Here is a 27,455-nt window from a genome sequence, read left to right as displayed (position 1 = left end):
TGGAAGTTCTGGGATTTAAAACTAGACACATGACCTCAGCTCTATTATGATAGGCTATAAGGGATGGGGAGACAATTATCTCTGAATCTTGGAAGGGGCAGCATCAAGTTGTGTCCTTACACGTAGCAGACATTCACTGAATGAACTCTAAATTAATTGTAAGAGGCTTCTGGCCCCACCTGCCAGAACTGGGGTTTTGTTTGTTTGTTTGTTTGTTTTCTGAGTCGATTCCCAGAGTTTCCAAAAAACTTTAGGAGGAGTTAGTTGTTGGAATATAAGCCTCTTTGGAAGAGTGAATCCAAGAATAGGGGAAAGAAGGGAAGGCCCAAAAGGGCTGACCTGCCTGAGAACACTCAGGAGAAAAATTGCCTTCACATAACTCTGCCATCTCCTAGAGTCAAGATGTGTACCCAAAAGGGTAAACTGCAAAATGAGGTAATGATAGTCACATACGAAGAGCACATGAGGAAACTTTTTAGACAGCTGATAATTCTGGATAAAACAGAAACCAAGAACAGCTTTAAAATGCCACCTAAGGTTTAATTCTCAGTGTGATTCTCTATTAGAAAAAAAAAATCAAGAATATACAATTTCACAGACTGTGACAAGCACATGGTGTAATGACTTGGGCAAATACTTTTTAAGATAGATTTTCAGAAGTAGAGGGAATTCGTTTCACAGATGACAGCCTGCAGTAGGTTAAAGTATCCAGGTCTTCAGAGGCCTGCTTCCCACACACAAACATATGGCTTCCTAAACATTACATTGAAACAAAAAAAAGGTAACAGGTTTTTTATTTGTACAAATTATGGGGTACAAGTGCAATTTTGTTACACACATTGCACAGTGGTCATGTCATGGCTTTTAGTATATCAGTCATCCCAAAAACATACATTGTGCCCATTCAATCATTTTTCATCATCCATCCTCTCCCATCCCCACCATTCCAAGTCTCTATTGTCCATCATTCGACTATGTCCATATGTACACATTTTTTAGGACCCATGTAACAGGTTTTTTAAACACTTATAATAGTACTGGTTCTGTTTGTTAGTGGCACAGGCCTGCAAGCAAGTAACACATTTTTTAAAGCGTAAGAGGATGGATACTTTGGCAAAATCAAACTTCACTACCACAATTATCCACAGAAACTAAAGCATGTAAGGTCTTTCACTGTGTAACCGAGGATGTCTCTAAAAAGGTTCCCTCATTTATCAAAGTAGTGTCTTTTTACATCTCCTCACTGCATTAGGAGGATGAGCAGGTTCTGTAATTGGAGTTAAATTGTGTTAACACATCGCCTCTCAGACTGTAATGCAACCCTCCGGTAGTCTTCAACCATTTTGTGTCCACGCAATCTGCACATGGTATGGGGCTACAACATTGTTTCGAAAGTTCACAGCTACTTTTTGGTGACAACTGAGGGGCTCTGAAAAGAGCCTTTTGGGGTGGGATGCATATTGGTCCACTGTAAGAAAATTTATGCTCTCTCCCCGCGAATGCGGCGGGCAAGCTGGATGTCCTTTGGCATAATAGTCACTCGCTTGGCGTGGATGGCGCACAGATTGGTGTCCTCAAAAAGCCCCACCAGATAGGCCTCGCATGCCTCCTGCAGCGCCATTACTGCTGAGCTCTGGAAGCGCAGGTCGGTCTTGAAGTCCTGAGCGATTTCGCGCACCAGGCGCTGAAAAGGCAGCTTCCGGATCAGCAGCTCTGTAGACTTCTGGTAGCGGCGGATCTCGCGCAGAGCCACGGTTCCGGGCCGGTAGCGATGAGGTTTCTTCACACCGCCAGTGGCGGGAGCGCTCTTGCGGGCCGCCTTGGTGGCCAGCTGCTTGCGCGGCGCCTTACCGCCGGTGGACTTACGAGCTGTCTGCTTTGTGCGAGCCATGCCTAACCAGTCCTAACTACTCAAAACAAGTGAGAACAGGTGCCGGTCATCCCGGTATTTATAGCGACCCTCGCATTCTGATTGGACCATAGACTGTAGAGTTTCTCGTCTCACTCACGGAATTGGTTCCCGCTTTAATCTTCTCAACATTTTTCCCGCCTTCTTAAAGACTGTTTTTTTTTTTTTTTCCCCTCGTTTCACAGAAAAGACTGGTCTCATTGGCTTTTAAAAAAGCCTCTAAATTTCCCATGGCATCAAAATCCTATAAGACTGTTGGCTTGAAGATCTGCAATTGCCTTGCACTATTTTAAATAAGGTGTCATGACTGGATTGACAAAGTTTGTTGAATAACGTGAAAAGGAACTGAGACTGAATTATTTTTAAATGGAGACAACGAAGGGGTGAAATTCGAGCCATATCAGTATGGCATGACATCAGCCATGACAGTATTTGTCGAACGTGTTTAAGAACGGCCGAATACTTTTATATTTAAAGGGCCGGCCAACTCTTTCTGTAAAAGGTCATATTTAACTATTTCAGACATTGCGGACCACACCATTGTAGCTACTCAGCCCTGGAGGTTGTCACGGGAGAGTAACCGATACAAGCTGAAAGTGCCTGTCTCACCGCAACTTTTGCAAGAATTGGAGGCCTTAAATTTGACAGTCTGTCGTAGAAGCTGCACCCTTTAACCAGTAGCTGGTAGTAATGCTAAAAGGGACACCAAGTTACATTGAACTTGACAACTGCTTAGAAGTTACACCACTTAAGATCTTTAGTGTCTTTTCCGGAATTGAGAAGGGATTAGCTAACCCCTTACAAGTTAAGGTTTTTAAAAATGCCTACAGCTCTTTCATAAGACTCAGCGGGTGGCTCTAAAAAAGAGCCTTTGCAAAATAGAATCTCCAAGTGAAATGCTAGCCACCGAAGCCATAGAGCGTGCGACCCTGGCGTTTGAGCGCGTAAACCACGTCCATGGCCGTGACAGTCTTACGTTTGGCGTGCTCCGTGTAGGTGACGGCGTCACGGATCACATTCTCCAAGACCTTAAGAACTCCGAGCGTTTCCTCATAAATGAGGCCAGAAATGCGCTTAACGCCTCCACGACGGGCTAGGCGACGGATGGCAAGCTCGGTGATACCCTGGATATGTCACGTAAAACTCTGCGGTGACGCTTGGCGCCACCTTTACCTAGACCCTTATCCTCCCTTACCGTGAACAGACATACCTATGATTCAAAGAACCTCAGCGTGCCAAATCTTGGAGGCAGTGGCTTATATATTTCTAAATCGGACCTGATTGAAAACTATCCATACCAGGTGGTTAGTTAGTTCTAACCTGTTAGTTAGTTCTCAAACCTTAAGCCCTGCCCACGATTCAGGAAAAATGAAAAGGTGCTTAAACTCCAGAGTCTAAAAAGATGCTTAATTAAAGATTACTCAGTCCACCTTCTACAGTGTTTTGCGCTGTCCACCGCTGCAAGGCTATTCCTTTATCTGTGTATGGCCTTGCAGTGTTTTTCCTCGGTCACCTATGGCATTGATTGATATATTGCCTTGTGGCTGCTGGAATCGAGGGGCCCATCTCTAGAGGGATGACTACATTCATTTCGGGCATTTGTGAAACTACCAAATATGCAAACTGTTTCTGTATAATCTCAGTGCGATCAGCCTGAGGAGTGGCTGACTGCAATGAACTCCACCAGGTATAGCTTCAAGGTGGGCTTCCTCACTTTTCTCAAATTTGGTTCTCTACCCTTTTCCTTACCTTTTACTCTTTCTGTTTTCTTTCTTTTTGTTCCTTTCCCTTCCCTCCCTCGTGGCCACATTGACTCCCTCCTTGTTTTACCTTCCCTAACTCCCCACCCTAATTCTTTTTGCAATTATGTAACTGAATCCAAGCTGGTACCACTTGCCACAGTGTTACCGCAGGACTGATCGAGAATAGACCGAGAGACACACAGAGATTTTGGCAATACAGGTTTTATATGCTGGCCGGCAAGGCTCAGAGGGGAATTTGTTCTCCCCAAATTCTGAGCACCAGACAAAGACCACTGCAGTCTTTTAAACACTCTGCTTAAGGAGGAGGGGCACGGCTATAACAGGGTTAACTTTAGTGAGACAGGGTCCTGAGCCACTTTACAACCTGGTACACTACTTGCTAAAGGTGATTTATGAGGGGAAAGGTCACAGGGCAGGAGAGGAGGAGGGGCACGGTCACAACAGGGTTGACTTTAGTGAGGCAGAGTCCTAAGCTACTTTTACAGCCTGGTACACTAATTGCTACAGGTGATTTATGAGGGGAAGGTCGCAGGTGAGGAGGGGGCGCAGGTAAGGATCGCAAGGAAAAAAAAAGCCCGGTAGTGGAATTTTTAAGAATTCCACTTTAGTGGAATTTTCCAATCTTCCACTTCAACAGGACAGCCAATAAGACACACGGTGTTGGGGTAAGGAAAGTGACTTTTGTTCGGAAAGCCAGCAAACTGAGAAGATGGCAGCTTTATGCCCTAAAGACCCATCTTAATTTAGTATGAACTTCAAATTCCTTTTTATGTTAAGGGAATGGAAAGGGGGAAGTTGCAAGAAGTTACAAAGGACCACAGATATCTGGATGCCTGTGAGGGTCTGGGGAGGTTGTAAAATTTACTTGCTCTTGGTCAGTTAACTTTGGAGGGCATAGACCATCAGATCATTATGTTCCTATAAATCTTCAACACAACATGTTACTTGTGTGTACACTTTTCTTATCTCCCTGGGAGGTAGTTTTGGGAAAAGGAAGGTTATCATCTTTCTTTTAGAGTTGAACTTACAAACCAATTTTTTCTATAATTATCTGGCCTATGTGTAGAGGTAAACAGAAGCGTTTAACCTAAAGGATATTATATTGCTGAGGATCAGAAGGAAAATGGAGCTAGTCATATTAAGCCTTCCTTCCACGGTTACATACTACCATTTAGGTGTAAGGGAAGAAAAAGTAATTTTCCCTCTACCATTTCTGAGTTCTTAGCTGGGCCCCCATGTGATAAAAGACAGATTAACAGGAGAAAAATATGCAGAAGTTTATTATATTATATAGTATATTTCATATATATATGCATATATATATATAGTGTATGTATATTTCATATATATGTGGGAAATACCCGGAAAAATGTGTAAGTCTCATGGAGGTGGCTTAGAATTCAGGCTTAAATACCATCTTCAGCTGGAATAAAGGGTGTTGCAGGAGCAGTTATGGGGACCAGGAAAAGCTTGGTAAACAAAGGTAAGGTTTTTTAATGCAGATTTAAATCAGTGGATTTTTCACGGATTAGAGCCTCTTGATTTAGAGTCATCCTTGTCTTCCTGGTATAGAAAGGGAGACACTTACAAATGGAGATTTCCTTTAGAGGTGTAAATTTCCCTTACAAACGAGTGACTTCTGTTTTCAGAGTTTCCCCTGTATCTGCAGTTCTTTAAAATAATTAGCTCAAAATAATCCTATTATATACCCACAATTAAAGATAAAAAATTAAAAATACTTATGCAAAAAGGTATTGGATACCTTTTTAGAAAGATACCCCAAAATGAAGGCCTCAGAAGCAAAAGTTTTTCTCTAACCTTCTCCTCCCCTCCTGTCTTTGACCCCTTATTCACCCCCAAGTCTGGCCATAGGAACTCGACTCCCTCTCCAAGGTGAAACCACATTAAAAAGAATTCTGAACCAAATATGATTCTAATTAAGCATTAATCAGGCTATACTTTGGCACTTGCCTTGTTAGGGAAAGTCAAGTAGCCCTAGATGCTGACCATTTGCCTCTCCATTGATCCTATACATGAGATTTCTGATGTTGGAATAATAAGGACTTTAAGAATTGATTTGCAATCTCATTGTTCTTAGAAATGAAATCTCTGACCTTAAATCATTAGACTTTTGTTTAAGAATTGATGAAGATTCTGAACTGCTGCAGAATAGCTGATGCCAAACAGTTTGTCGACCCCCACTGAGGAACCAAATCTGCATGAGAATGCAGTTTCTTCATTTCCCTGTCCCATGACTTCACCCTGCTCTCTTCAACCAATTTGTGATCTTCACCTTTCAGCCCACCCAACCCTTTAAAATCCTGAGCCCCAAACTCCGCCAGGAGGCAGATTTGAGATTTCCTTTCCTCTCCTTTGGCAGCTGTATTATTAAACCTCTTTCTATGCTGCAACCTATTATCTCAGTGGATTGACTTGTCATGGGAATCTGGCAAGGAACCTATTATGGTTACAAAGGTGGGTCACGGAAACCATAATTCCTTTTTCCCAAAGCCAGCCATAAAAATAAAACCTTGTGAACTAAAATAAAATCTAAAGTCTCATCCCCCCACCAGCTGAATGAATGGACCCCCTATTGGCCAAAGAAATATCCTAAAACTAAATTGCCTGCCACAAGGAGGGAGGTCAGACGTGCCTCACCATGCCTCCCTCCTTTCTTGGAGACATCCTTTGTAACTCACTAACAGGCCAAAGCCTATGTAAGATAAACCTGCAGGTCCTCAATTTACACAACAAATATATGTCCGGTGGTTTATCTCTGATAAACAGTTCCTTATGTTAAAACATTCCAAGCCTTTAGACAAAGCTTCATGTCTTTAACCAATTACAAATCAAAGAATCTTTAAACCCTCCTATAACCTGTAAGCCCCATCCCCACTCCCCACCCATTTGGAGATGGCCCACCTTTTCTGGCCAAACAAATGTATGTTTCCCACGTATTGATTTATGACTTTACCTGTAACCCTTGTCTCCCTGAAATGTATACCAAACTGTAACCAAGCCACACTGAGTCCACTTGCTCAAGGCTTCTTGGCTGTGGCTCTGGGTCATGATCCTCAAATTTGGATCAGAATATATCTCTTTAAAATTATTTTACAGAGTTTGGCTTTTTTTCAGTTAACAACCTAAAAATATTAGTCTAACTTTCCCTCTGCCTTTTGGTGCCATTTATGGTGAGAAATTATCTGACCTACCCTGTTTGTGAGTCATAAGACTCCCATTCTGGAGAAGGTTTTGCCTCACACTCAAAAGGAAGGAATGCTGCACAGAGAGGCCACGCTGAATCTAGATAGGCCTTGCTGAGTTTGCCCCACTTGGTCTATTAGCTTTAGATCATACCCTTTTTGTCCAATCATATTTCTGCATGGCTGCCCATACTTTGTTGAACCTAAGCATAATACTGGACAGTTTTCCCGGTGTCTTTGGATTGAAGGAGCTCAGGGAAGTTCACCCCAAAGTATGGCTTCCTGGTTTAATGAGTATTTTCAATTAAAGGCCCTTAGAGATCAACAGAGGCTGAAAGAGACTTTTCCTCTCTCTAAATAAAGACCTGACAGATCCACCAAGGAGAACAATTGTTTTTCCTTCCCCAAAATAGATATCTCATTATCTCATGTTGTCTCTTTATCTGTTGCAGAAGAGAAGACCAAGGATGTAACCACACCTGAACAGATCCTTTAATAAGATGTCTGTCTCCTAGCCTCATTCAGTTTCCAAAGAGAACCATTTATAAGCTAGTCTGTTACCTGATTCATTCATTCTTCCTAGTAATCATGTGTTACATCTTAACAGATTACCTGTTTCCCTTCTGAAAGAAGATATAAGGGCCGAGGCTGACCAATCACCGAAAAGGTGCAGATTAATTGGAGAAAAGGCATATAAATTAATTTAATGTGTATATATAGGAGCCTTTAGAATGATACAGAAAGATACAGGGGATATTGTACATTTTTATGCTTAAGGTCAATAAAGTATGCACAGCCATGTAGAAATATGATTAGACAAAACAGGTATGACCTAATGTTAATATACCGAGTGGAGAAAGTCAGGAAGGCCTGTCTATCTAGAGTCTTCTTGGCCTTTCTGAGCATGAATTCCTTCCTTCTGGATGTAGAGCAGGAGCCCCTCTGGAATGAGGGTCTTATGACCTATAGTCAAACAAGGTAGGTCAGATAATTTCTTTATGGCCAAGTTTTTCTTTTTTTTTTTTATTCCAGGGTATTGTGAGGGTACAAACATTATAGTTATACTTTATGTCTTTGCCTCACCCAAGTGCGGGTTAAAGGCATGTATGGTCAGTTTTTACATAGAATATTTTTAGGTTTCATGGCTGGCTTTTGTTACTGAAAGTTTGGCACTGTCATTGAGGTCACATCAGAAGAACAAGGACAAGTGTTTTGAGGAGAAGGAAAGAGTTTATTAATTTGCCTGCAAATGAAGAGGCTGCTAGACTCCCATGTCAAAGTACCAGCATCCCCCTCCTGAGCAGAAGTTCAGAGCTTTTAAAGGATCTTATCAATCTCATCTTTGGCTAAAACAATCTCATGACCTCTGCTCAGATTTATCCCCATCTTCGGTTAAGACAACATCGGGACCTCCACCAGGATAAATCCCATCTTCAGCTAAGATGATCTTGTGCACTCCACCCAGACAATTCCCTGGAGCCTTCTGCTATAGCACAAAGAAAAAAAGATATTCCCCGGTCCCTCCCAACCTCTGGCCTGAGGCAGGGATGCAAGGCCTAGTTCTCCTAAAGGAGTGGGGGATGTTTTAAAGAGATATCAAATATTTTTGCCATTTTTCAAGCCATTTCTTCTGTTACATATTCCCCCCTTCCATATCTATGGGGGGAGGGGTGACAATTCTGTTACACTTTCGAGAAAAGGGGTTCTGGTTTCTATGATTTGACTTCGAGAAGAGGGATTCTAGATTCCATGGCTAGCCTTGGGGGAGAATGGGACTGAGAGACAGGAAGAAAAGGTCACAGAAAAACTTCTGCTTCTGAGGCTTCTACTGAGGCCATCATTTTGGGGTACTGTTTGCTGAGCCCCAACAAAAGCAATCTCTTGAGGAAAGTAAAGTATCCATTTCATAGGAAAATTTCCCTTAATACTCTTAAGGAAAACAGCATTTGAAATAATCTATAATCTAATTAATTGTTAGTTATTGGGTTCAGGACATGCCACCCCAAAGTATGTCATCTTAGGATATTGAATATTTAAGCTGAAGGAATTTGAGAGACAGCATGTACAGGAAGGAATTTCTACCTTTCCTTGAAGCAGGTCATATGACCCTCAAGTGAGAGGTGCCCTCTCTATTCCCAGAGAAAAGGAGTGAGGAGCATCTTTATCGTTGAAGATAGGGGACACAGAGAGGAGTATGAATGAATAGGCCTTGCTAAGTGTCCCCCAGCTTGCTTATACTCTTTCTTTGTCCTATCACATTTCTCCAATACTCTCCACTCTTCATGAAATCTATTATAAAAACACTGAGGTTTAATCTCTTCTGTGGGTCTTCATTTCCTTATGAAGGCTCCTATGTCACATAAAAATTATATGAAATAAATTTCTCTCATTAATCTGTCTTTTGTTACAGGGGCCCCCACCAAAAAATTTAAGATGAGCAGAAGGAAGATCCTTATCCCCCCTAGCATTAGTATAAACTGATGTGGGATCTCTGAAAGGGAAAGTCACAGAATATTGATTTGTAAATGGTTTATGTAACAAATATAGTATATCTGACCAGTAGAGATACTACCTCTGATCGGTAGAAATTTTCCAAAAACTAGACAGGGCCACTGAGAGACAGAAAAAAAGATTCAGCCCCAATCTCTAGGCCAGCATGCATTAACACCAAACTTCCCCCAAGACTTCCTGTTTATGAAATAGCTGGGTCCTTATTAAGTTTTCCAATTAATTACTACCTACATCACAATTTTCTTAATAATCAAGTTTGATGATAGCTGGGCATAGTGGCCCACTCCTGTAATCCCAGCTCCTTGGGAAGCTGAGGCAGGAGGATCTCTTGAATCCAGGAGTTGGAGGCTGCAGTGAGCTATGATCATCCCACTGCACTCCGGCCTGCGTGATTGAGCAAGACCCACCTCTATAAAAAAATTAATAGTCGGGGGTGGGGGGGCAGTGGCTCACACATGTAATCCTAGCACCCTGGGAGGCTGAGGTGGGGGAGGATCTCTTGAGCTCAGGAATTTGAGATCAGCCTGAGCAAGAGCCAGACCCAACTCTACTAAAAAATTAGCTGGGCATGGTGGCTGTAGTCACACCTGTAGTCCCAGCTACTTGGGAGGCTGAGGCAGGAGGATCGCTTGAGCCCAGGAGTTTGAAGTTGCTGTGAGCTAGGCTGATGCCACAGCACTCTAGCCAGGGAGAGAGAGCGAGACTCTGCCTCAAAAATAAATAAATAAATAAATAAATAAATAAATAAAATCAAGTTTGATAATATTAAATAAATGTGAAAAAACTTTATAAAGTGAAGTGCTAATTGTTACCTATTCTAGTGGGAAATGGTAAATTAAAAAATAGAATATTGGTTTATAAATCAATATCTGTTATAATACAAAAATTGATTCCTTGGAGTCTTATCCATTGCTAGGTTGAACTGAAAAAAAAAAAAGTGAGTTTTTTTCCCCCTCCAAAGCTGATAGCCAGAGGTGATCATACCAGTTGCCTACCTGCAAAGCAGCCAATAGATTCATCTTCTTTCTAAAGCCTTAGCAGCACTAAGCTGGTTTCCAGCTTCTCTGGATAGCAACAAAAATAAATCCTGCTGATTTCTGAGCAATGACAGGCAAGTTCCTGGAAGTCCAGACTTCCCTGTGGTGAGGTGCAGAGTGTGGGATGTGATCATCTCATCTAGACCAGTGGAGTCTAGTGGATGACTCCGAACTCTTCCTGTTTTTCCAATTGCATCAGTAATTTATTGTTGTGTAACAAATCACCCAAGAAGTTAGCAGCTTAAAACAACAAATTCATTATCTCACACATTTTCTAAAGGTCAGGAATCAAGAGTGGCTTAGTTGCATGGTTCTGGCTCAGGGTCTCTGAGAATGAAGAGCCTAGCTGTCAGCAGGGGCTGCAATCATCTGAGGCTTCATTGGGGCAGGATATGGCTCACTCACATGGCTGTTGGTAGCTCTTTGCTGACTGTTGAGGAAGGCCTTAATTTCTTACAAGGCAGGCCTCTCCACAGGGCCACCGGAATGTCCTCAACATGGCTGCTGAGGTCCCCCAGAGCACAATACTTTCTATGATCTAGTCTCCAAAGTACCTCACTCTCACTTTATGCCATTTGCTCTATTCTATTCAATAGAAGCCAGTCTCTAAATCCTGTCCTACACTCAAGACTAGAGGAATTAGGCTCTATTTCTTGATGGGAAGAATATCAAATAATTTTTGGACGTTTTCTAAACCCACCATTCTATGCCCAAATTTAGGCTTCAAATAGAAAATGTCCCCTCCAGTCCATAGAGCTAAAATATCAGATCTCAGAAGACTGAAATCTCAGTAGATGTCCTTGCTGGAAGAGTTGGAAGACATTAGAACAACCTAACTTCTGCCTTTCCACCTAAAAGAAATTAGGCCCCAGTTTTCTTTTAAACTAAATTATTTTTGTATAGCCATTGGAAGGTTATCCAGATCTCTTCCTTCCCGTCTAGGGATTCTTGAGAGAATCCTAAACTTACATCTACTAGCTTGTTTGTCCCCCATTGCTTGAGTACCTTTGGAAAAGACACTTTCTAGAGTTAGTAAAGGGGAGTAATGTATGCCCTATCTACATCCTGGGAGCTATTGCCAGGTTCACATACAAAAACATGTGAAAATGTGTGCCAATATATTTACTCGCCAGAGGACTAAAAATAATGCTGATCAAAATTGTCTGGAACGAAATACAGTGACACGGAAGGTGGGAGATGCTTAATAACCATCCAAGGCTGTGATTTTGTGACTAAAAAACAGCAAATTAGCAATACACTTATCCAGCTAGAATTTACTGAGCACTTATGCGTCAGAAGTGTTAAGCTATTTACTTTAATAGGTAATGTACTCATCAGTCCTGATAATTTTATGCGTATTTTGAGGAGCAGGGAAACCGAAGGCCACCCTGGGTTCATTCCCATTCTCCCCCCAATTGGCTTTAGGGTTGCATTTTGAAGACCTAACTGCGTAACAGCCACTCTCAATGAACACATCAGTGGCTCTGAAAAGAGCCTTCGGGAAGGAGAAAGCAAGCAAGCCCCGCCTCAATACAGCTTATGCTCGCTCGCCACGGATGCGGCGCGCGAGTTGGATGTCCTTGGGCATGATAGTCACTCGTTTGGCGTGGATGGCGCACAGATTGGTGTCCTCAAACAGTCCCACCAGGTAGGCCTCGCAAGCTTCTTGCAGCGCCATCACCGCTGAACTCTGGAAACGCAGATCTGTTTTGAAGTCCTGCGCGATCTCCCGCACCAGACGTTGGAAAGGCAGCTTCCGGATCAGCAGCTCTGTAGACTTCTGGTAGCGGCGGATCTCGCGCAGAGCCACGGTTCCGGGCCGGTAGCGATGGGGCTTCTTCACGCCGCCGGTGGCTGGGGCGCTCTTGCGGGCCGCCTTGGTAGCGAGCTGCTTGCGCGGCGCCTTGCCGCCAGTAGACTTGCGAGCTGTCTGCTTTGTACGGGCCATGACAGAGAACAGTGCTTTCAAAACAAGCAACAGGAGAAATAGTGGCGCGACCAGAATTTATACCGATGATCTGATCCTGATTGGTCAGGATTGTGGTAGGAGTAACCTGATTGTTTTTTTTTTTTTGAGACAGAGTCTCACTGTGTTGCCCGGGCTAGAGTGCCGTGGAGTACAGCAACCTCAAACTCCTGGGCTCAAGCAATCCTTCTGCCTCAGCCTGCCGAGTAGCTGGGACTACAGGCATGCGCCACCATGCCCGGCTAATTTTTTTTTTCTATGTGTTTTTAGTTGTCCAATTAATTTCTTTCTATTTTTAGTAGAGACAGGTTCTCGCTCTTGCTCAGGCTGATTTCGAACTCCTGAGCTCAAACAATCCGCCCGCCTCGGCCTCCCAGAGAGCTAGGATTACAGGCGTGAGCCACCGCTGATTGGTTTTTAATACAATCTCTATTTGGTTCCTACTACTTCCTCTGAACGGTTTCCCCACCCACTCCTGCTAATTTTTACTGTTTGTTTTCGACTAATCAAGTTAAGATTACCCCAATGAAAAGGGAATCTGACCTGGAACTTTAGGAAATCAGCCTTAACTGTTCTTAAAGACATTCATTTTCATCGGAGCCTTTTTCCTGTTTTAGATAATGTAAAAAAAAAAAAAAAAGTACACTAAAATAATTTACTTGTTAATATTCTAAAAAGTAGTTCCGTTTCCTGTTTCATTAAATCTGCTTTTAGTAACTATGAAGACCCAGAAAAAAAGTTTAAAAATAGATTGGCTCATTGGTCCCTGGAACACCAGTACTTTAGTTTGCCAAACGTGGTGTGGGTAAGAAGTTTGGTATGTGCTTGACTAAATGATACCAATAAATAGTATCTGACATCTTCATTAACTGATTTTGATGCAATCAAATGGCTTATTGGACTATCAAACCTGCAAATCACGCGCTTGATTTAATCAGCATGCGGGGAGTGATGATGGGTTTACTTTGGTCAATGATTAGGTATTTTCCAGTAAATGTGGGTAGCTCTGCAAACAGTCTTTTGTGTTAGGACAGTGATTGTAGTTGATTAAAGCACCATCAGGTTCTGCTGTAAAGACTCAGCAAAGCTAAAAAAATGTCGGTATGTACCACTTAGTATATTCGCCGGAATAATCACTGGAAGTTATTTTTTAACGACCCAGGACGGTGTTTGGGGGGAGAGGACAATAAAGAAGATTGGCTTCATGGGATTATAACTAATTTAGCAAACTACAAATTTAATGGTCTTTGCCAGGCATCAGTTAATATCAAACCAAATGTGAAACTGTTATTTCTCGTGTTTAAACTTAGCCAGGTATTCATGATAAGTTTAGAGAACAGTACTCAGTTCTTCCGCAGAAATGGTGGGTGGCTCCGAAAAGAGCCTCTGGTTTAGTGAGAAGTTTTAAGTTGTTGTAAATTCAGACGTCATTTACCCTTAGCCTTGTGGTGACTCTCGGTCTTCTTGGGCAATAGCACAGCCTGGGTATTGGGCAGGACGCCGCCCTGAGAGATGGTGACTTTACCCAGCAACTTGTTCAGCTCTTCATCATTGCGGATGGCGCGCTGTAGGTGGCGCGGGATGATGCGCGTCTTCTTGTCGCGAGCCGCGTTGCCCGCCAGCTCAAAGATCTCCGCGCTCAGATATTCCAGCACCGCCGCCAGGTACACCGGGGCGCCAGCTCCGACCCGCTGGGTATAGTTGCTCTTGCGGAGCAGGCGGTGCACTCGACGGGAAACTGGTGCCCGGCCCAGGAAGAGCGGGTCTTGGCTTTGGCACGAGTCTTGCCGCCCTGCTTGCGGCGTCCAGACATCATAAGATTGCCTGTGACTTACACCAGAAAAACCTCAAAGCGCAAAAATGTACATTTTATAGCCGTTGCTGGGCGTGAAAAAGGAGTTCCGCCATTGGCCAAACTTGCAGTTCTGTTTTAAACAGTCCAAATGAAATTTCTTAAAATATGTGTTTTGATTGGACGATATTGGTATTGATGTCATCACGAGTGATATCCAATCAGACAGGGGACTTTACTCAGCCTCATTTGCATATGAGCTATATATAAAAGGGGCGCCCCCTGCCTAGCGCTCCTTCTTTTCTTCGTGAAGCACTTTTTGTTTCTTAGGGGCTTTTTGGCTCTTCTCCGCCATGCCTGAGCTGACTAAGTCCGCTCCGGCCCCAAAGAAGGGCTCCAAGAAAGCAGTGACCAAGGCGCAAAAAAAAGATGGCAAAAAGCGCAAGCGCAGCCGCAAGGAGAGCTACTCCATCTACGTGTACAAGGTGCTGAAGCAGGTCCACCCCGACACCGGCATCTCGTCCAAGGCCATGGGCATCATGAATTCCTTCGTCAACGACATCTTCGAGCGCATCGCGGGCGAGGCTTCTCGCCTGGCGCATTACAACAAGCGCTCGACCATCACCTCCAGGGAGATCCAGACGGCAGTGCGCCTGCTGCTGCCGGGAGAGCTGGCCAAGCACGCCGTGTCCGAGGGCACCAAGGCCGTCACCAAATACACCAGCTCCAAGTGAGCTCGCTCACAGCCTCTCAACAACCCAAAGGCTCTTTTCAGAGCCACCCACATTTTCAAACAAGAGCTGGTGCATTTTGCCTGTAGTCTAGTTTCTTTGGGGAGGGCTAGGAACTTGTTTGGGAGAGAAGGTAACCGCAAAGGGTAAAAGTAACAAAAAAGTAAAAAAGCACACATTCTTGCATATGCATTTAGACGCGCTATCAGGAAAATTTAGTATGGGTTCTTTGATGCCCTTGGGAAAAAGAGGCATGTAGTTTTGCTCTCGGTTATGCTAGCCAAATTTCTCTTTGGGTTACGCTTTTACTAATGCAAGTATCCCCTCCTTGTACCTGATTCGGCCGCAGATCTATTTGAAAATCCCGCCAGGGGCCGCCACTTGCCAGATAGTCTCATTCGGGTTGTGTTTTTGAAAGAGTTTCACTGGAAAGTAAAATTATGAATTTTCCGTTATATGCAGGAATGCCTCAGGCTCTGCAGCTACCAGAGGCTATAAATTAACCGTTCGATTTCCTGCAGTCGGACCCTGGGCGAAATTAACTTCTCAGTGTCAGTTTCCCATAACCTCTAGAGAACAGGCACTGACGTCAACCCTGCCAAAGCCACGGAGATATTAGGGTGAGTTGAAATGATTGGTGTCAAAGAGCAAAGGGAACATTAAAGGTCAAAAAAGCTACTGAAGGATAAAATGTTGAACAAGGAACCTAGCAATTTAGGAAAGCTGCCTTCTTGCAATGTATAAATAATCAGGCGGCGTTAAGGAGGGAGGTATGCCAGGATTCATTGCGGCAGGGAGGCAGCTTTCAGGCTGGGATTCCATGATTAGGAATCCTGCAACAGAAATCGGAGAATCCAGCATTTAAAAAGAAGCAGACCCCAAGAAAAGGTTACAGAGGTAGGAGGTGTACCAAGAACACGGGCTAGCTAGGAATACAAGGAAGTGGAAACTTTCAATACATGATCGAAAGTCCTTCAATTCCCCCTTCTCAATAGCTCCTTTCTTGCATTTTATAGCATTAACATCCTCTGTCACCACGTTATCCCCTTTCCAGTAAATTATTGCTATTGTAAATCTTTTTTTCTATTAACAACAAAATAACAAGCCCTTACACCACAGCCCAACTCCAGGCCTAAAAATCGCCCCTTAACTTTTTCCTTTCTGTCTTTCTTTGTCCTCACTTCCCTTACAGCTGTGGTTTGGGGCTCTCTACCTCTGACGAACAGTCTTGTCTCTGTTACAGGCAACAAACAGCCCCTAAATCATGTCAACAGGTCAGCGGATAGTGCGAAAAATAATACACGGGCTTGCCCTTTCCTTCCCTAAAATGAGATTCTCTTCCCCAGACCTTGCACCACTTGGTGAAGAGCATTCTCCTAATTTCATCGTGGTTTTGAATTTGTTGACATCACATTTATCTCCTTTCATTCCTCTTTGCTCTTTTTGCGAGATTGATTCCTCGCCTCCTCCCCCAATCCCTGAGAGATCTGAGGAATGATCATCCTCTGGCGTAGGTGGGATAAGAAGTGTTGCCCTCTTCTGCCATCTTGTGGCAAAAAAGCAGAAGCACAAATCCAAGGTGTATTTTCCAGCCCCAATTGAAATACTTCCTTCCCAACTTTCTACTGATAGTCAGTGGATTAGGTAAGGCTATCATTTCTATCTCCTTTTAACTTCAAGATTTAAGTTAGTAATTACTCCGAGAGTCATTCGTGCCTGCGTTAAAAGGGATTACGGGTAAGTAGAAAGACGGGAGTTGGGAGAGAAAGTCCTGTTGAATTTTGTAGTCTGGTCAGAGCTGTCCAAAACAGACAAAAAAATGAAAAAACAAAATACTCTGTACGCTAAAATAAATAATAATAGGGTCATGCTTTCTAGTTCTGGTCAACAAAATAATAAATACTCGAATGTTTCCTGTAAACTTGAACACCTGCCCAAAACAATGATATACCTGATTTTTACTGGCTGCTGTTTGAAGATATGTCATGACTTTTGAATATGATTATCATGGGACTAAGTTGCAGTTCTTCCACCATGAACATAACAATGTACACTTGGTAACCTCGGTTATTTTGCAACTTTTCTTTTCTTGGGTTTCCCCGTCCTCCAAAGTCTAACTCCCTTGCCTATTAAAATGCATGTATTAGCTTGACAGAGCTGACATAACAAAATGCCACAAACTGAGTAGCTTAAAACAACAAAAATTTATTTTCTCACAGTTCTGGAGGCCTGAAGTCCAAGATCAAGGTGTCAGTGGGTTTGGTTTCTCCTGAGGCCTCTCTCCTTGGCTTGCAGATAACCATCTTCTTTCTGTATCTTCATATGGTATTTTTTCTGTGCATGCTTGCCCCTGTGTCTCTTCCTCTTCTTTTAAGGGCCCCAGTCCTGTTGTTAGATTAGGGTCCCATCCTTACAAACTCATTTAACCTGAATTACCTCTTTAAAGTCCCTGTCTTCAAATACAATCAAATTCGGGGTTAGGACAACACTTAAGACCATTTACCATGCTTTGATCCTAACCTGCTGTTCCAAATTCTCTTTCATAAAATGTCTATATTTAGTTTAATCTGCAGATAAAGCAACAGTTATGATACTCTCTAAACCAGACGTTAAACGTCAGTTGTTCACAAGGGCCCAGCACATTAGAGCAAAACTGGTTGAATATTAGGAACCATGCCTTATCTCTATAAAGAAAGGCGCTTTTTGCTATTTTTCTTTCTTTTCAGAGATGGAAGTTTCATTCTATTGTCCAGGCAGGAATGCAGTGGCTTGATCATAGCTCACTGCAACCTCCAACTACTGGGCTCAAGCTGTCTCCCACCTTAGCCTCCCAAGTAGCTGGGACTGCAGGCATACACCATCTTGCCCAGCTTTGCTATTTTTCTACAAGCACACAAACTTCTGATATTATATTTTCAGTTTTGACAGAGATATGTGGACCAAGGCATACTGAACCCTTTTTAAAATTCTGCTGTAAGAACAACCATAGCACAAGCACATTGTTAGAGCTGGTTCCCCTAGGCCCCAGGAACAGAGAGGCAGAGTCACCGAGGCTGCAAATGGCAAAAGAGTTTATTGGCTAGCTCGACCTAGGGTCCAAGTCCCAGAGCACCAACGCAGTGGCCTCTCCTATGAACCGGGACAGGACCCTGCCCCGGGGTAAAAGTTAAGCTTTTATACCTTTTTTTTGTTTTACACACGACACACAGGTTTCACACAACACACTGGGCACACCTTCCCCCCTCCCCTCCTTAGTTCATTGTTTCCTTTAAAAGTGGCTGATTGTGTTGGCTCTTGATTGCTTCCTTTAAAAGTGGCTCCAAGCCTCGGAATTTTCACGCCGGTGCCAGTTGTGGTCAGCGTCATTTCAGGGAAACCGAAACTTAGGCCTACTCCAGGAAGTTCAGCCTGTCATGGAGTCACTCCTGCTCTTATTCCTGTTTTTTATTCTGATTGACTATATTTAACAAACAACTAAAAGCAAGCACGGTCACAGAAGCAAATAGCATCAGTTAGAATCAGAAAGAGCACATTTTTCTCTAATCTCAAACAATTCATCTCACACAAAGGAAAGTACATTCTCCTACTATCAATTCCTGTTTTTCAACGTTCATAAATGCCATCTAACATGGAAACATAAATGGGACCAGTGGGAACTTCAGAGACCTGAAGAACACAAATCTGTACAATGCAGTTTCATCAATTTCTTTCTTATAGTGATACAGGCACAGGGACAGTGAATCTTCCAATTTTTCAAGTGGATATGCATTTTTAAATGAAATATTCTAAATTTTTTATATTGACAACTAATAAAAAAAATTATAACATGGTGCAGACTAAACAAACAAAAAAAGGATCTGCTGACTTCATCAAGCCCTTCATTTCACAGCTGAAGATCTCTGGACATTATCAAAGATTCCTGGGCCCATGGAAAGCTGTTCACCAAGCTACTCTCTCTGCCACCAAAGCCCAGATCAAATGTCCAGGACTTCCCAGCTTTCTAATTCCTCAACTAAAAAGAATCCATTGCTTACTTAGTCCCTCTGGGCAGAGCACTAAGTCTCACACATACAGCAGGCATTCAGGAGATATTTTCTGGTAGTTAAGTAAATGGATAAAGAAATGAACTAAAAGAAAAATTTTAAATTCTGAGCTCACCAACAGCAATGAAATTAAAGTGGTGAATGGTGTTTGGAGTTGTTTATTGTGGACTGAATAATTATCTGAATAAATAAACCCATTCTTTTCTATGTATGTTACATTTGTCTTGTTTTTTATTAATATTATTTTTAATTGACAAATCATAATTATACACATTTATGGGGCACAATATGATGTTTTGATATATGTTTCTGGGGCACAGAAAATGATACCCCAAAATGAAGGCCTTAGAAGCAGCCTCAGAAGCACAAGTTTTTCTCTGACCTTCTGCCCTCCTGTCTCTCAGTCCCATTCTCCCCCAAAGCTAGCCATAAAACCTGGATCTTTCTTCCTCAAGATGGATCATAGAAACTAGAACCTCTTTTCCCTTAAGCCAGCCATAAAACCTAAAAATATTACTCTTAACTCCCTCTCCCACCACCTTTCTGTGTAAATACTGGCTGTAAAGAAATTATCTGACCTACCTTGTTTGACTGTAGGTTATAAGCCCCCAGGGTCCTGCCCTGTTCCAAGAAGGAAGGAATGCATGTTCAGAAAGGCCAAGAAGAATCTAAACAGGCAGGCCTTGCTGACTTTCCCCATTCAGTCTATGAGCATTAAATCATACCCTTTTTTTCCAATCATATTTCTACATGACTGTCCATACTTTGAACCTAAGCATTAGGTATCTTTGGGTTTTCATTCTGAAGGTTTTCATTCTGATCAGAGAAATTTTCCCTTGCCCCTGCAATGTACACTAGAGGAATCTAGGAAATAACCAGCCCAAAATATGTCACATTGCTATGCTGACTACTTCAAGCTAAAGGCATTTGGGAAATTGCAAATGCACAGAGAGGCTTTTCCTATATCTCCCTTATCTGACTAAATGCAGAATCTTCAGAAAGAAGTCAATTATCACAAAAATCCTTTATCTATTTTTATTTATCAGGGAAGAGTTAACAGGCAACAGAAGTCAATCCTAGAAAAGACTAGAAATTGGCACCTTATCCAGATGGGATACTACCTATTCTTTAGAAAACCCATTCTCTTTTTCATAATCCTTTACTCTTCCTAGGTCACCCTTAGTCCCCTGCTTCCCTACTCCTCTATCTCCTATGGAGATAGAATTTAAGATGCAGAAAATTGACTAAATGCCAAATGATCCCAAGTGATGAGTATGTAAAGGAAAGTGGGACCATAGGTAAGTTGGCTTTAGTCCCCTTTTCCTCCTCCAAACCTCATGAGATAGACACTCAGTTACATGCCAGAGGAATAGTGCCACATGTAAGGAGTTTTCAGGCTTTTCTAAGAAATTCTGAAATTTGAAAATCTCAATAGTTGGCACCCAAAGCTATAAAATAGACAGCTGAAGACTAATAATTTGAGGAATAAGAAGGCTTGAGTTCTTTCTATCCATCATCTCCCCTGGCTGCCATTGCCAACATGTTCTGTGTAATTTACTGGGTTATCTGGTCTTCCTGGTCTTTTCTTTTACTAAAAGGGACTCCAGAGTTTCTTTCCAGCAGAAATAGTTTGTTTCTAAAAATAAGTCTCCACCATGTGGGTCACATGAAGCTGTCACTAACAAACATAACATATGACGAGATGTGCTTCAATTTTGGAAAAAACAGTACTATACTGTCAACTCAAATTACAAACAGAGGGAAGCTCTACCAGAAAGGATATTTATATTGGAATAGAGCATCGTAATGGGATTACACATGCCATAGTCAACTATGTGTGTATTCTGGGAAGTAAAGGAAGACAAAGGTTTTTAAAGAAAAAAATTAGGAGGATTACATAATTGTTTTGAAATAATTATCCTTGACTACAAAGATTAATAACTAAGATAACACCAGTTCGAAATTAGACAGTTTCTGGACAGATGTCCTTACAAAAGTATTTTTATATAAGCTAGCAATAGCCTTTATACAAGGTTGTAGTTTTTATAGTCTTTTGTGATAGTTTTTGTTATCAGGCATACAAAAATAAAAATCCTCTCTTCGTGGTCTTCCTTGGCTCTATTTGTCAGCATTAGTGACTCCATTTTAATTCTGAAAATTTTTCACAATACAAAGAAAGTGTGCTTTGAGGTCACATAGTCTCTTTCTTTTCAAACTGACTATCTTTATATAGCTGTTCCCTTTTATGGTTGCTAATAGGAAACTTTCTACATAGAAAGAAGAATCAGTGCCTTATGGAAGATTAGAAGGTATATTGAACTTGTCACTTTGAAAGGAGGTTCTGTGGTTAAAATATCCAAGAACAAACCGAAAAGTCTTTTCTTACATAGGACCCAAGAGAAAATAGAATGTTTCTTCTTTTTTGGCAATTTTTTTCTTTTAGATAAATTGGATGTGCCCCTGGTGATCTATGAGAGTAGAAAGCTTGTAACTGAGAATAGTATCTAAAAATTCATCTCATATGCAAATTGTATTGCCATGGGCCTATGTGTAGGCAAGAGTGAAAATAGAATGGGACAGATGATCACCAAGTTCATGATAGAGTTGCCTTGAGAAAGTGGATAACAGGATTGGGGAGAAAGTTGAAGAGTACTTACATTTTATGAGTGTTTTTTTTCTTTAAATATAAAATATGTAATAGTGAATATGTCATGATGTTAAATAATAGATCAATTCTGTGTGGTCGCTTTTGTATTCTTCTGGAATTTTTTAAAAGGTAAAAGAAGAAAGGTGAAAAATAATGTCAAATACTGATGGCTTGGTAAATTAGAAATTGTGGCTTTAAACTAGTATTTTCCAAATCACCAGTACCTAGGATGTACCAGGCTTGTGCCAGGCTTTGGTGTAGTTACAGTGACAACCACAGTACCAAAACACAAAAATCCCTGTTCTCGTGAATTTACTTTCCATGGGAGAGAAAAATACTAAACGAATAAAACACATCATAATGCTACACAGTAATAAGTACTAAGTAGGAAAACAGCAGGAGAAAGAGATTGTTGGGAGAGTGGTTATTTATTAATAAAATTCCTTTAACTCCCTTTAACTGAACTCTAAACTTACGTTCTTGTTTACAAAATGGTAGTAAGCAAAGATGGACATCTTTTAGTTGATGGATTTATTATTAATTCTCTGGTGAGATGGGGTACCTCACTTAGCTGGAAGCTGCTTTCTGACTTGTGCGTTATTTTCCTCTCAGAGGAATGTGAATTATTCCACTTGCTGTCACTTTTCTTTGGTACCAGCAGACATGAAAAGGTTGGTGAGACTATGTCCTAAATATCTCTAACATTTTTATATTTTACCGTTTGAGAAAGGAAAAAAAAAAAAAAAAAGCTAGCAGAGGATGATTTTGATACACTGCCTTTGGGGTTATGGGCCCAGCACACTTCCACTGCACCACTCTGCTAAACATTAAGGTGCTACTTCGAGGTAACTCCTTTCATGTATTTTCTTTTAGTGTCTGCTTTTTGTACATTAAATTTAATTTTTTAAGGAGCCATTGGTTCTATTCATGTCTAAACCAAGAGAATGAATTCAGAATGCATTGATTTCAAATATTCTGAAAGCAAATAAAATCGATGTTTCTGTAACAGGAAAACAGCCCGTCGCTAGTCTGCCTGCCCCTTTTATCTATGATGCAGTCAGAACGTATAACGTATAAACCAAAAATCGAGTAGGGAAAAATATCCGACTTCTGAAACGGGGTAGGTATTTTCAAGATGTTTGAAGGATGGAAAGAGAGCTAAAGCAACACTTGCACTGGCCGGGAATCGAACCTGGGCCTCCCGCGTGGCAGGCGAGAATTCTACCACTGAACCACCAATGCTAGGTACTTACATTATCTTGCTACTCTAAGGAATACTTTCTTTTTGTCTGGTTTTTTTTTTTTTTTTTTTTTTTTTTTTTTTTTTTTACCAAAATATTGTGTGTTTTCTTTTCAAAAAGATATTTGGGTACCTTTTCGTTCTTGTTGAATAGAGCCTCATAATGTTCCTTCTTCTTCCCTTCAAGAAAAAAAACCCTTTCACTACAACTTCAGAGAGTCCGGTGCGACGCTAGGGGCCGGGTGTGGGCGGCCCACTTCCAAGCTGATCTCTGGGACATGCCGCACTGGCGATGCCAGCTCCTCTGCCCCGCAGGTCGCGGGCGCCTTGGCCGGTTTATCCGCCGCTGCTGCGGGGCCTGAAGTCTAACTGTGGAGTGCTCCGAGGCTTCGAACTTTCTAGAGTCTCAGGAAGTACTATAGAGGAGGCCTACTTCCCTAATGTGTTTGGGAGGCGCAGGACGTTTTGTGACCATGGGAAGGTTCAGCGTCCCGGTGGGTGCTGGAGGGAAAGGGAGAAGAAGAAAAGGGGTCCCAGGCAGAAAGAAAGATGAAAACGGAGAGGAGGATCCAGGAGGAAGAGAACCCGAGGAGAGGAAGAAGGAGGCAGGGGAACAAAAGGAAAAGGGGGAAGGGGAGAAGCCAGAAATTAGGGGAAGACAGAGACCCAGCGTTGCTGTCTGGTGGTCTCCGCACAGAGAAGCGAGACAGTGACGGACTTAAGAATTGTGTAGGTTTGCCTTAAACGTTGGTTGCCATGGTTATAGAGGGGAAGCTAGCATCTCCTTCCAGGCAAATTGAGCGAAAATGTCTCATTGATAGATAATTTCCAAAAAAGATGCATTACAACTCTCATACAAATATAAAAATGAACCCGTGTTAAAGATTTTGTATAGCTCATTAATGAGGTCATTGGTGAGGTGTTACTACCTTTTCAAAAAAGAACCCAGAGGATAGACGTTATTCATACATCGGGAATATTGAAATGAACCTGTAAATGAGGCCAAAACTGTTCTGGGGAGATGTTCCCCAAATATGTTTACGGAAGATGTCTATCCATTCTGTTTTTACCATGGGACAGAATACATTTGCATGTCTACAGACAGGAATTATTTTGTATGGCCATCATTACTCATTTTCTGATCTCTTCCCTCCCAGTGTTGGCCATTGTGTTCCTTTGTCTGTCTTTTGTGTACTGTACCATAAAGAAGAGAATCATAGCTTAAAAACACAGGCATAGGCCCACAAACCTGTTCTTTGAGCCAGCATCACAGACTGATGAGTTCATGGTTCTCACTGGATCAGTGTCTGTTTAGACAAATTTTACTGTGGGTCTTCAAGAGAAAAACCAAACAAGGTTCTCCTTTCATCTTCTTTTCCTGTCCTGAGAGGTTGGTTTTTCAACCAACGAGAACACTCTTTCTGGTCTCTGCCAGCTGGGGAGCACAAATGTTGGCCTGCATCAGGCAGCCAGTTAAATAGACTGGGAGCCCAAGACATGAGGTGACAAGTGCATTCTCTTTGTCCAACCATGCCAGCTCTCAGGGGAATTTGTCTTAATAAGAGGTCCCAGTCCATAACAGGCTTTTGTTCCCTCAATTTTTGGTTGCTTGGATCAGTGCTAGGAAAGTCACACCCAATATCATCTGCCTGGTGTCACAAATTAGCAGGTTTATAACTGGAGTCATCTCATGTTCCGTGGGAGACCAGAGGCACCATTTGCCAAACACTATCCTGAACTGCCTGTGGAACAAAGTGTAGAGGACACCTGTGCCTGGGAACGATTCCTTGTTGTTCTTCTCAAGAACATGTCTGTGACCTTGCATGCAAGTCCAGAGTGCCCTCACCCTGCAAACAGGAGGGGCTAGAGAGTTTAGATGCAAACATCTGCTCGCCAGAGACGAAACAACAAGGAACAGAGATGTGTTGAGTCGGGACGGTGTGGAACAAAGAAATTACAGTGGGACAGTTGCCAAACAGACTATGTTATAAATAAAGCAGCTCCAGCAAAAGTTTTTTGCTGCAGCCTCATACTGTCTTGTGGTGTCTGTGTCTTTTTGTATGGGCTGCAGTCATGTGTCTGCGTCTTTATGTCTCTGTGTTCATTCCTCGGTCTGAAGCCGGGCCACGTCAAGTGGCGCAGCGAGCAGGGTTGCGTCACTCCAGGCCGTAGAACCAGAGGGGTACCTCTTTGGCATAAGGTAAGTGGCACCCAACAGAGGACCTCCGGGATTATGGGGAGTTCCCCTTCACCTGCGGAAAGAGAATATCAAAAGTTAGTTCAGGAACTTTTACACTCAGTAGGAGTGGAAGTTAAAGATACTACTTTAAAGCAATTGTTTGACTTAGTGCAGCAGCACTGCAATTGGTTTCAGTTTCAGCCCCAGGTTCAGTTAAAATTACGCAGCTGGTAACAGGTTATTAAAGCCTGTCGTGTAGCCCATCAAGGAGGTGACACGGTTAATTTAAAGATTTGGACTGTTAAGCACTGCAGTTACTGGAAATAGACTCAGAGAAAGCTGAGTCGCAGAATGGGGAGGAGCTGGATTCTCCTCCCCCTGAGGAGATCCCAGAAGTGACTCCTCTAATAGATAGTCAGGAAGGGGTTAACTCTCTATCCCCTAACACTGAAATAGCAGAATTTATTGCCTCATTAAAGAAATATTTACTCTCTCTTATCACTACCTCCACAGCCCCGCTGCAGTTCTCCCTGGGACTGGAACTACTTTCATTTTCCCTATAGTACAGCTGCCTTTGGGCCCTGGTGTTGATCTACAGTACCCGAACGGAGGACAGCGTGTTACTTATCATGCCCTTCAGTATAAATTCCTAAATGATTTGAAACAGGCCGTCCAAACTTATGGTCCACAGTCCCCTTTCGTTCATGGTCTTTTGGATGCCTTTTCTAGTGAAAACATTCTTATACCCTTGGACTGGGAGAATATTGGTAAAACAGCCTTAGAAGGCCCCCAATGGTTACAATTACACAGCTGATGGGTGGAGGAAGCTAAAATTCAAACACGACTCAATGCACAGTGGTGACCTCCGGGTCCCACGGAGAAGGAGCTTACGGGGTCGGGACAATATTCTACCCTGGTCACGCAGGCGGCCATGGAGGACCCAGCCTTAACACAGGTGAGGTTGATTTTTCTCAAAGCATGGAGAAAAACTGAAATTTCAGGTCAGTCTACGCCATCCTTTGTAAAGACCTTGCAGGGTCCCACGGAGCCCTATACTGATTTTCTATCTTGCTTAAAAGAGGCAGTCTACCATGGATGGGAAGTTCTGAAGTTGCCTCCCTTATTCTGCAATCTTTGGCTGTTGAAAATGCCAATCCAGATTGTCAAAAGAATCTCAGGCCTCTAAAGGCTAGTGCTGGGACATTGGATGAATATGTACGAGCCTGTGCTGGGGTTGGTGGCGCTGCTTATCATGCTTCTTTTTTGGCCGGAGCTTTTCAAAAGAGGTCTAATTGGCCTGTCTGTTATAATTGTGGCTGACCTGGCCATCTCCATAAAGAATGTCCAAGGAAAGGTGGGGCTTTGTCACATAAATCTCAGAAGCTTCCTCCTCCGGGGATTTGTACCCGCTGTGGAAAGGGGCCTCATTAGGCCAGCGAGTGTCACTCCAAAACTAATAAAAATAGAAATCCTCTGCCACCTCTGAGTAATAACCAACCATCGAGAAACTCTTTGCGGGGCCCTCAGTCCTGGGGCCCCCCAAACAACAATACGGGGCTTCAACAGTATCCAGTGAGCAACGGTCTCACACATCAACAGATCAGTCCTTAAAAGTTACACAATTATATGCTGCTACTTCTGGGAGTGCAGCTGCCAATCTGGCAGTCGCTAGGACCTATACCTTAACACCTGCTGGGGGTGTTCACAAATTATCCACCCAAGTATATGGTCCCCTTCCAGAACATAAAGTGGGTCTGATCATTGGTCCTGGCAGCTGTACTGTTAAAGGTATCTTTGTTCATTTGGGAGTTATTGATTCAGATTATATTAGAAAGATACAGATTATGGTTTCAGTTTCTCATACAACTCAGATATATGCTGGAGATCATACAGTTCAATTACTTTTCCTGCCCTACACTCCTTTTGCTACACGTGATGTTGAAAGAACCGGTGGCTTTGGCAGCACAGGTAATAAAGTTTTTTGAGAGACCCTGATTCAAGATGCTTGCCCTGTTTTCACATTGACTGTTGCCAGTCACCAATTCAAAGGTTTAGTAGATACTGGTGCTGACGTTTCCATCATCAGCCTCTCTCAAAGGCCTTCTAATTGGCCCAAAACTATTGTCCCTGAAGTCTTATCTGGCTTAGGCCAAGTTCAGTGTGTTTATTGCAGTAATGACGTCTTGAAATGCCTTGGCCCTGATAGGCAGTGAGCCTCCTTGTCATTTTATATTATTATTATTATTATTTTGGGGGGGGCTCTTTTTTTTATTTCAGCATGTTATGGGGGTACAGATGATTAGGTTACGTATGTTGCCCTTACCCTCCCTGCCCCCCAAGTCCGAGCTTCAAGTGTGTCTATTCCCCTGGAGGTGCGCATCACACTCATTGTTTGTGCATATGCCCATCCCCTCCTCCCCCCTCCCCCCTCCCC

The 27,455-nt window shown here is 42.5% G+C and overlaps 3 protein-coding genes, 1 non-coding gene and 2 pseudogenes across 4 annotated transcripts in view; 1 reads left to right on the top strand and 5 right to left on the bottom strand.

Annotated features, from left to right (window-relative positions):
* LOC105805720 (histone H3.1-like) overlaps nucleotides 1-1,891 on the bottom strand; it is a 42,489-nt gene extending 40,598 nt beyond the window's left edge. Inside the window, exon 1 of the mRNA XM_012638659.1 lies at nucleotides 1,563-1,891. Coding sequence (XP_012494113.1) covers nucleotides 1,563-1,891 — 329 coding nt within the window. The remainder of the gene's footprint in view (nucleotides 1-1,562) is intronic.
* Nucleotides 1,892-2,808: 917 nt separating this feature from the next.
* On the bottom strand, nucleotides 2,809-6,357 carry LOC105805724 (annotated as a pseudogene).
* A 5,475-nt stretch (nucleotides 6,358-11,832) lies between these two features.
* LOC105805725 (histone H3.1) lies at nucleotides 11,833-12,401 on the bottom strand. The gene has a single exon (XM_012638664.1). The coding sequence runs from the start codon at nucleotides 12,369-12,371 to the stop codon at nucleotides 11,961-11,963; it is 411 nt and encodes a 136-aa protein (XP_012494118.1). The 5' UTR covers nucleotides 12,372-12,401; the 3' UTR covers nucleotides 11,833-11,960.
* A 1,415-nt stretch (nucleotides 12,402-13,816) lies between these two features.
* LOC105805654 lies at nucleotides 13,817-14,205 on the bottom strand (annotated as a pseudogene).
* Nucleotides 14,206-14,503: 298 nt separating this feature from the next.
* Nucleotides 14,504-14,960, top strand: LOC105805647 (histone H2B type 1-M-like). Its single transcript, XM_012638571.1, has one exon. It carries the CDS (start codon nucleotides 14,535-14,537, stop codon nucleotides 14,913-14,915), a length of 381 nt encoding a protein of 126 aa, XP_012494025.1. The 5' UTR covers nucleotides 14,504-14,534; the 3' UTR covers nucleotides 14,916-14,960.
* A 7,813-nt stretch (nucleotides 14,961-22,773) lies between these two features.
* On the bottom strand, nucleotides 22,774-22,844 carry TRNAG-GCC. The gene has a single exon. It is a non-coding gene; the product is annotated as a tRNA-Gly (tRNA).
* Between the last annotated feature and the right edge of the window lie 4,611 nt (nucleotides 22,845-27,455).

This window comes from Propithecus coquereli, unplaced genomic scaffold (assembly GCF_000956105.1).
Source record: "Propithecus coquereli isolate 6110/MARCELLA unplaced genomic scaffold, Pcoq_1.0 Scaffold131, whole genome shotgun sequence".
NCBI lineage: Eukaryota > Metazoa > Chordata > Mammalia > Primates > Indriidae > Propithecus > Propithecus coquereli.
Note: the sequence above shows the minus strand (reverse complement) of the source record. Positions and strands in the feature narration are given on the sequence as shown.

Bases quoted from the DNA above. Each gene is read 5' to 3' on its own strand.
- LOC105805725 (XM_012638664.1), bottom strand. From the start codon at position 12,371: ATGGCCCGTACAAAGCAGACAGCTCGCAAGTCTACTGGCGGCAAGGCG.
- LOC105805647 (XM_012638571.1), top strand. From the start codon at position 14,535: ATGCCTGAGCTGACTAAGTCCGCTCCGGCCCCAAAGAAGGGCTCCAAG.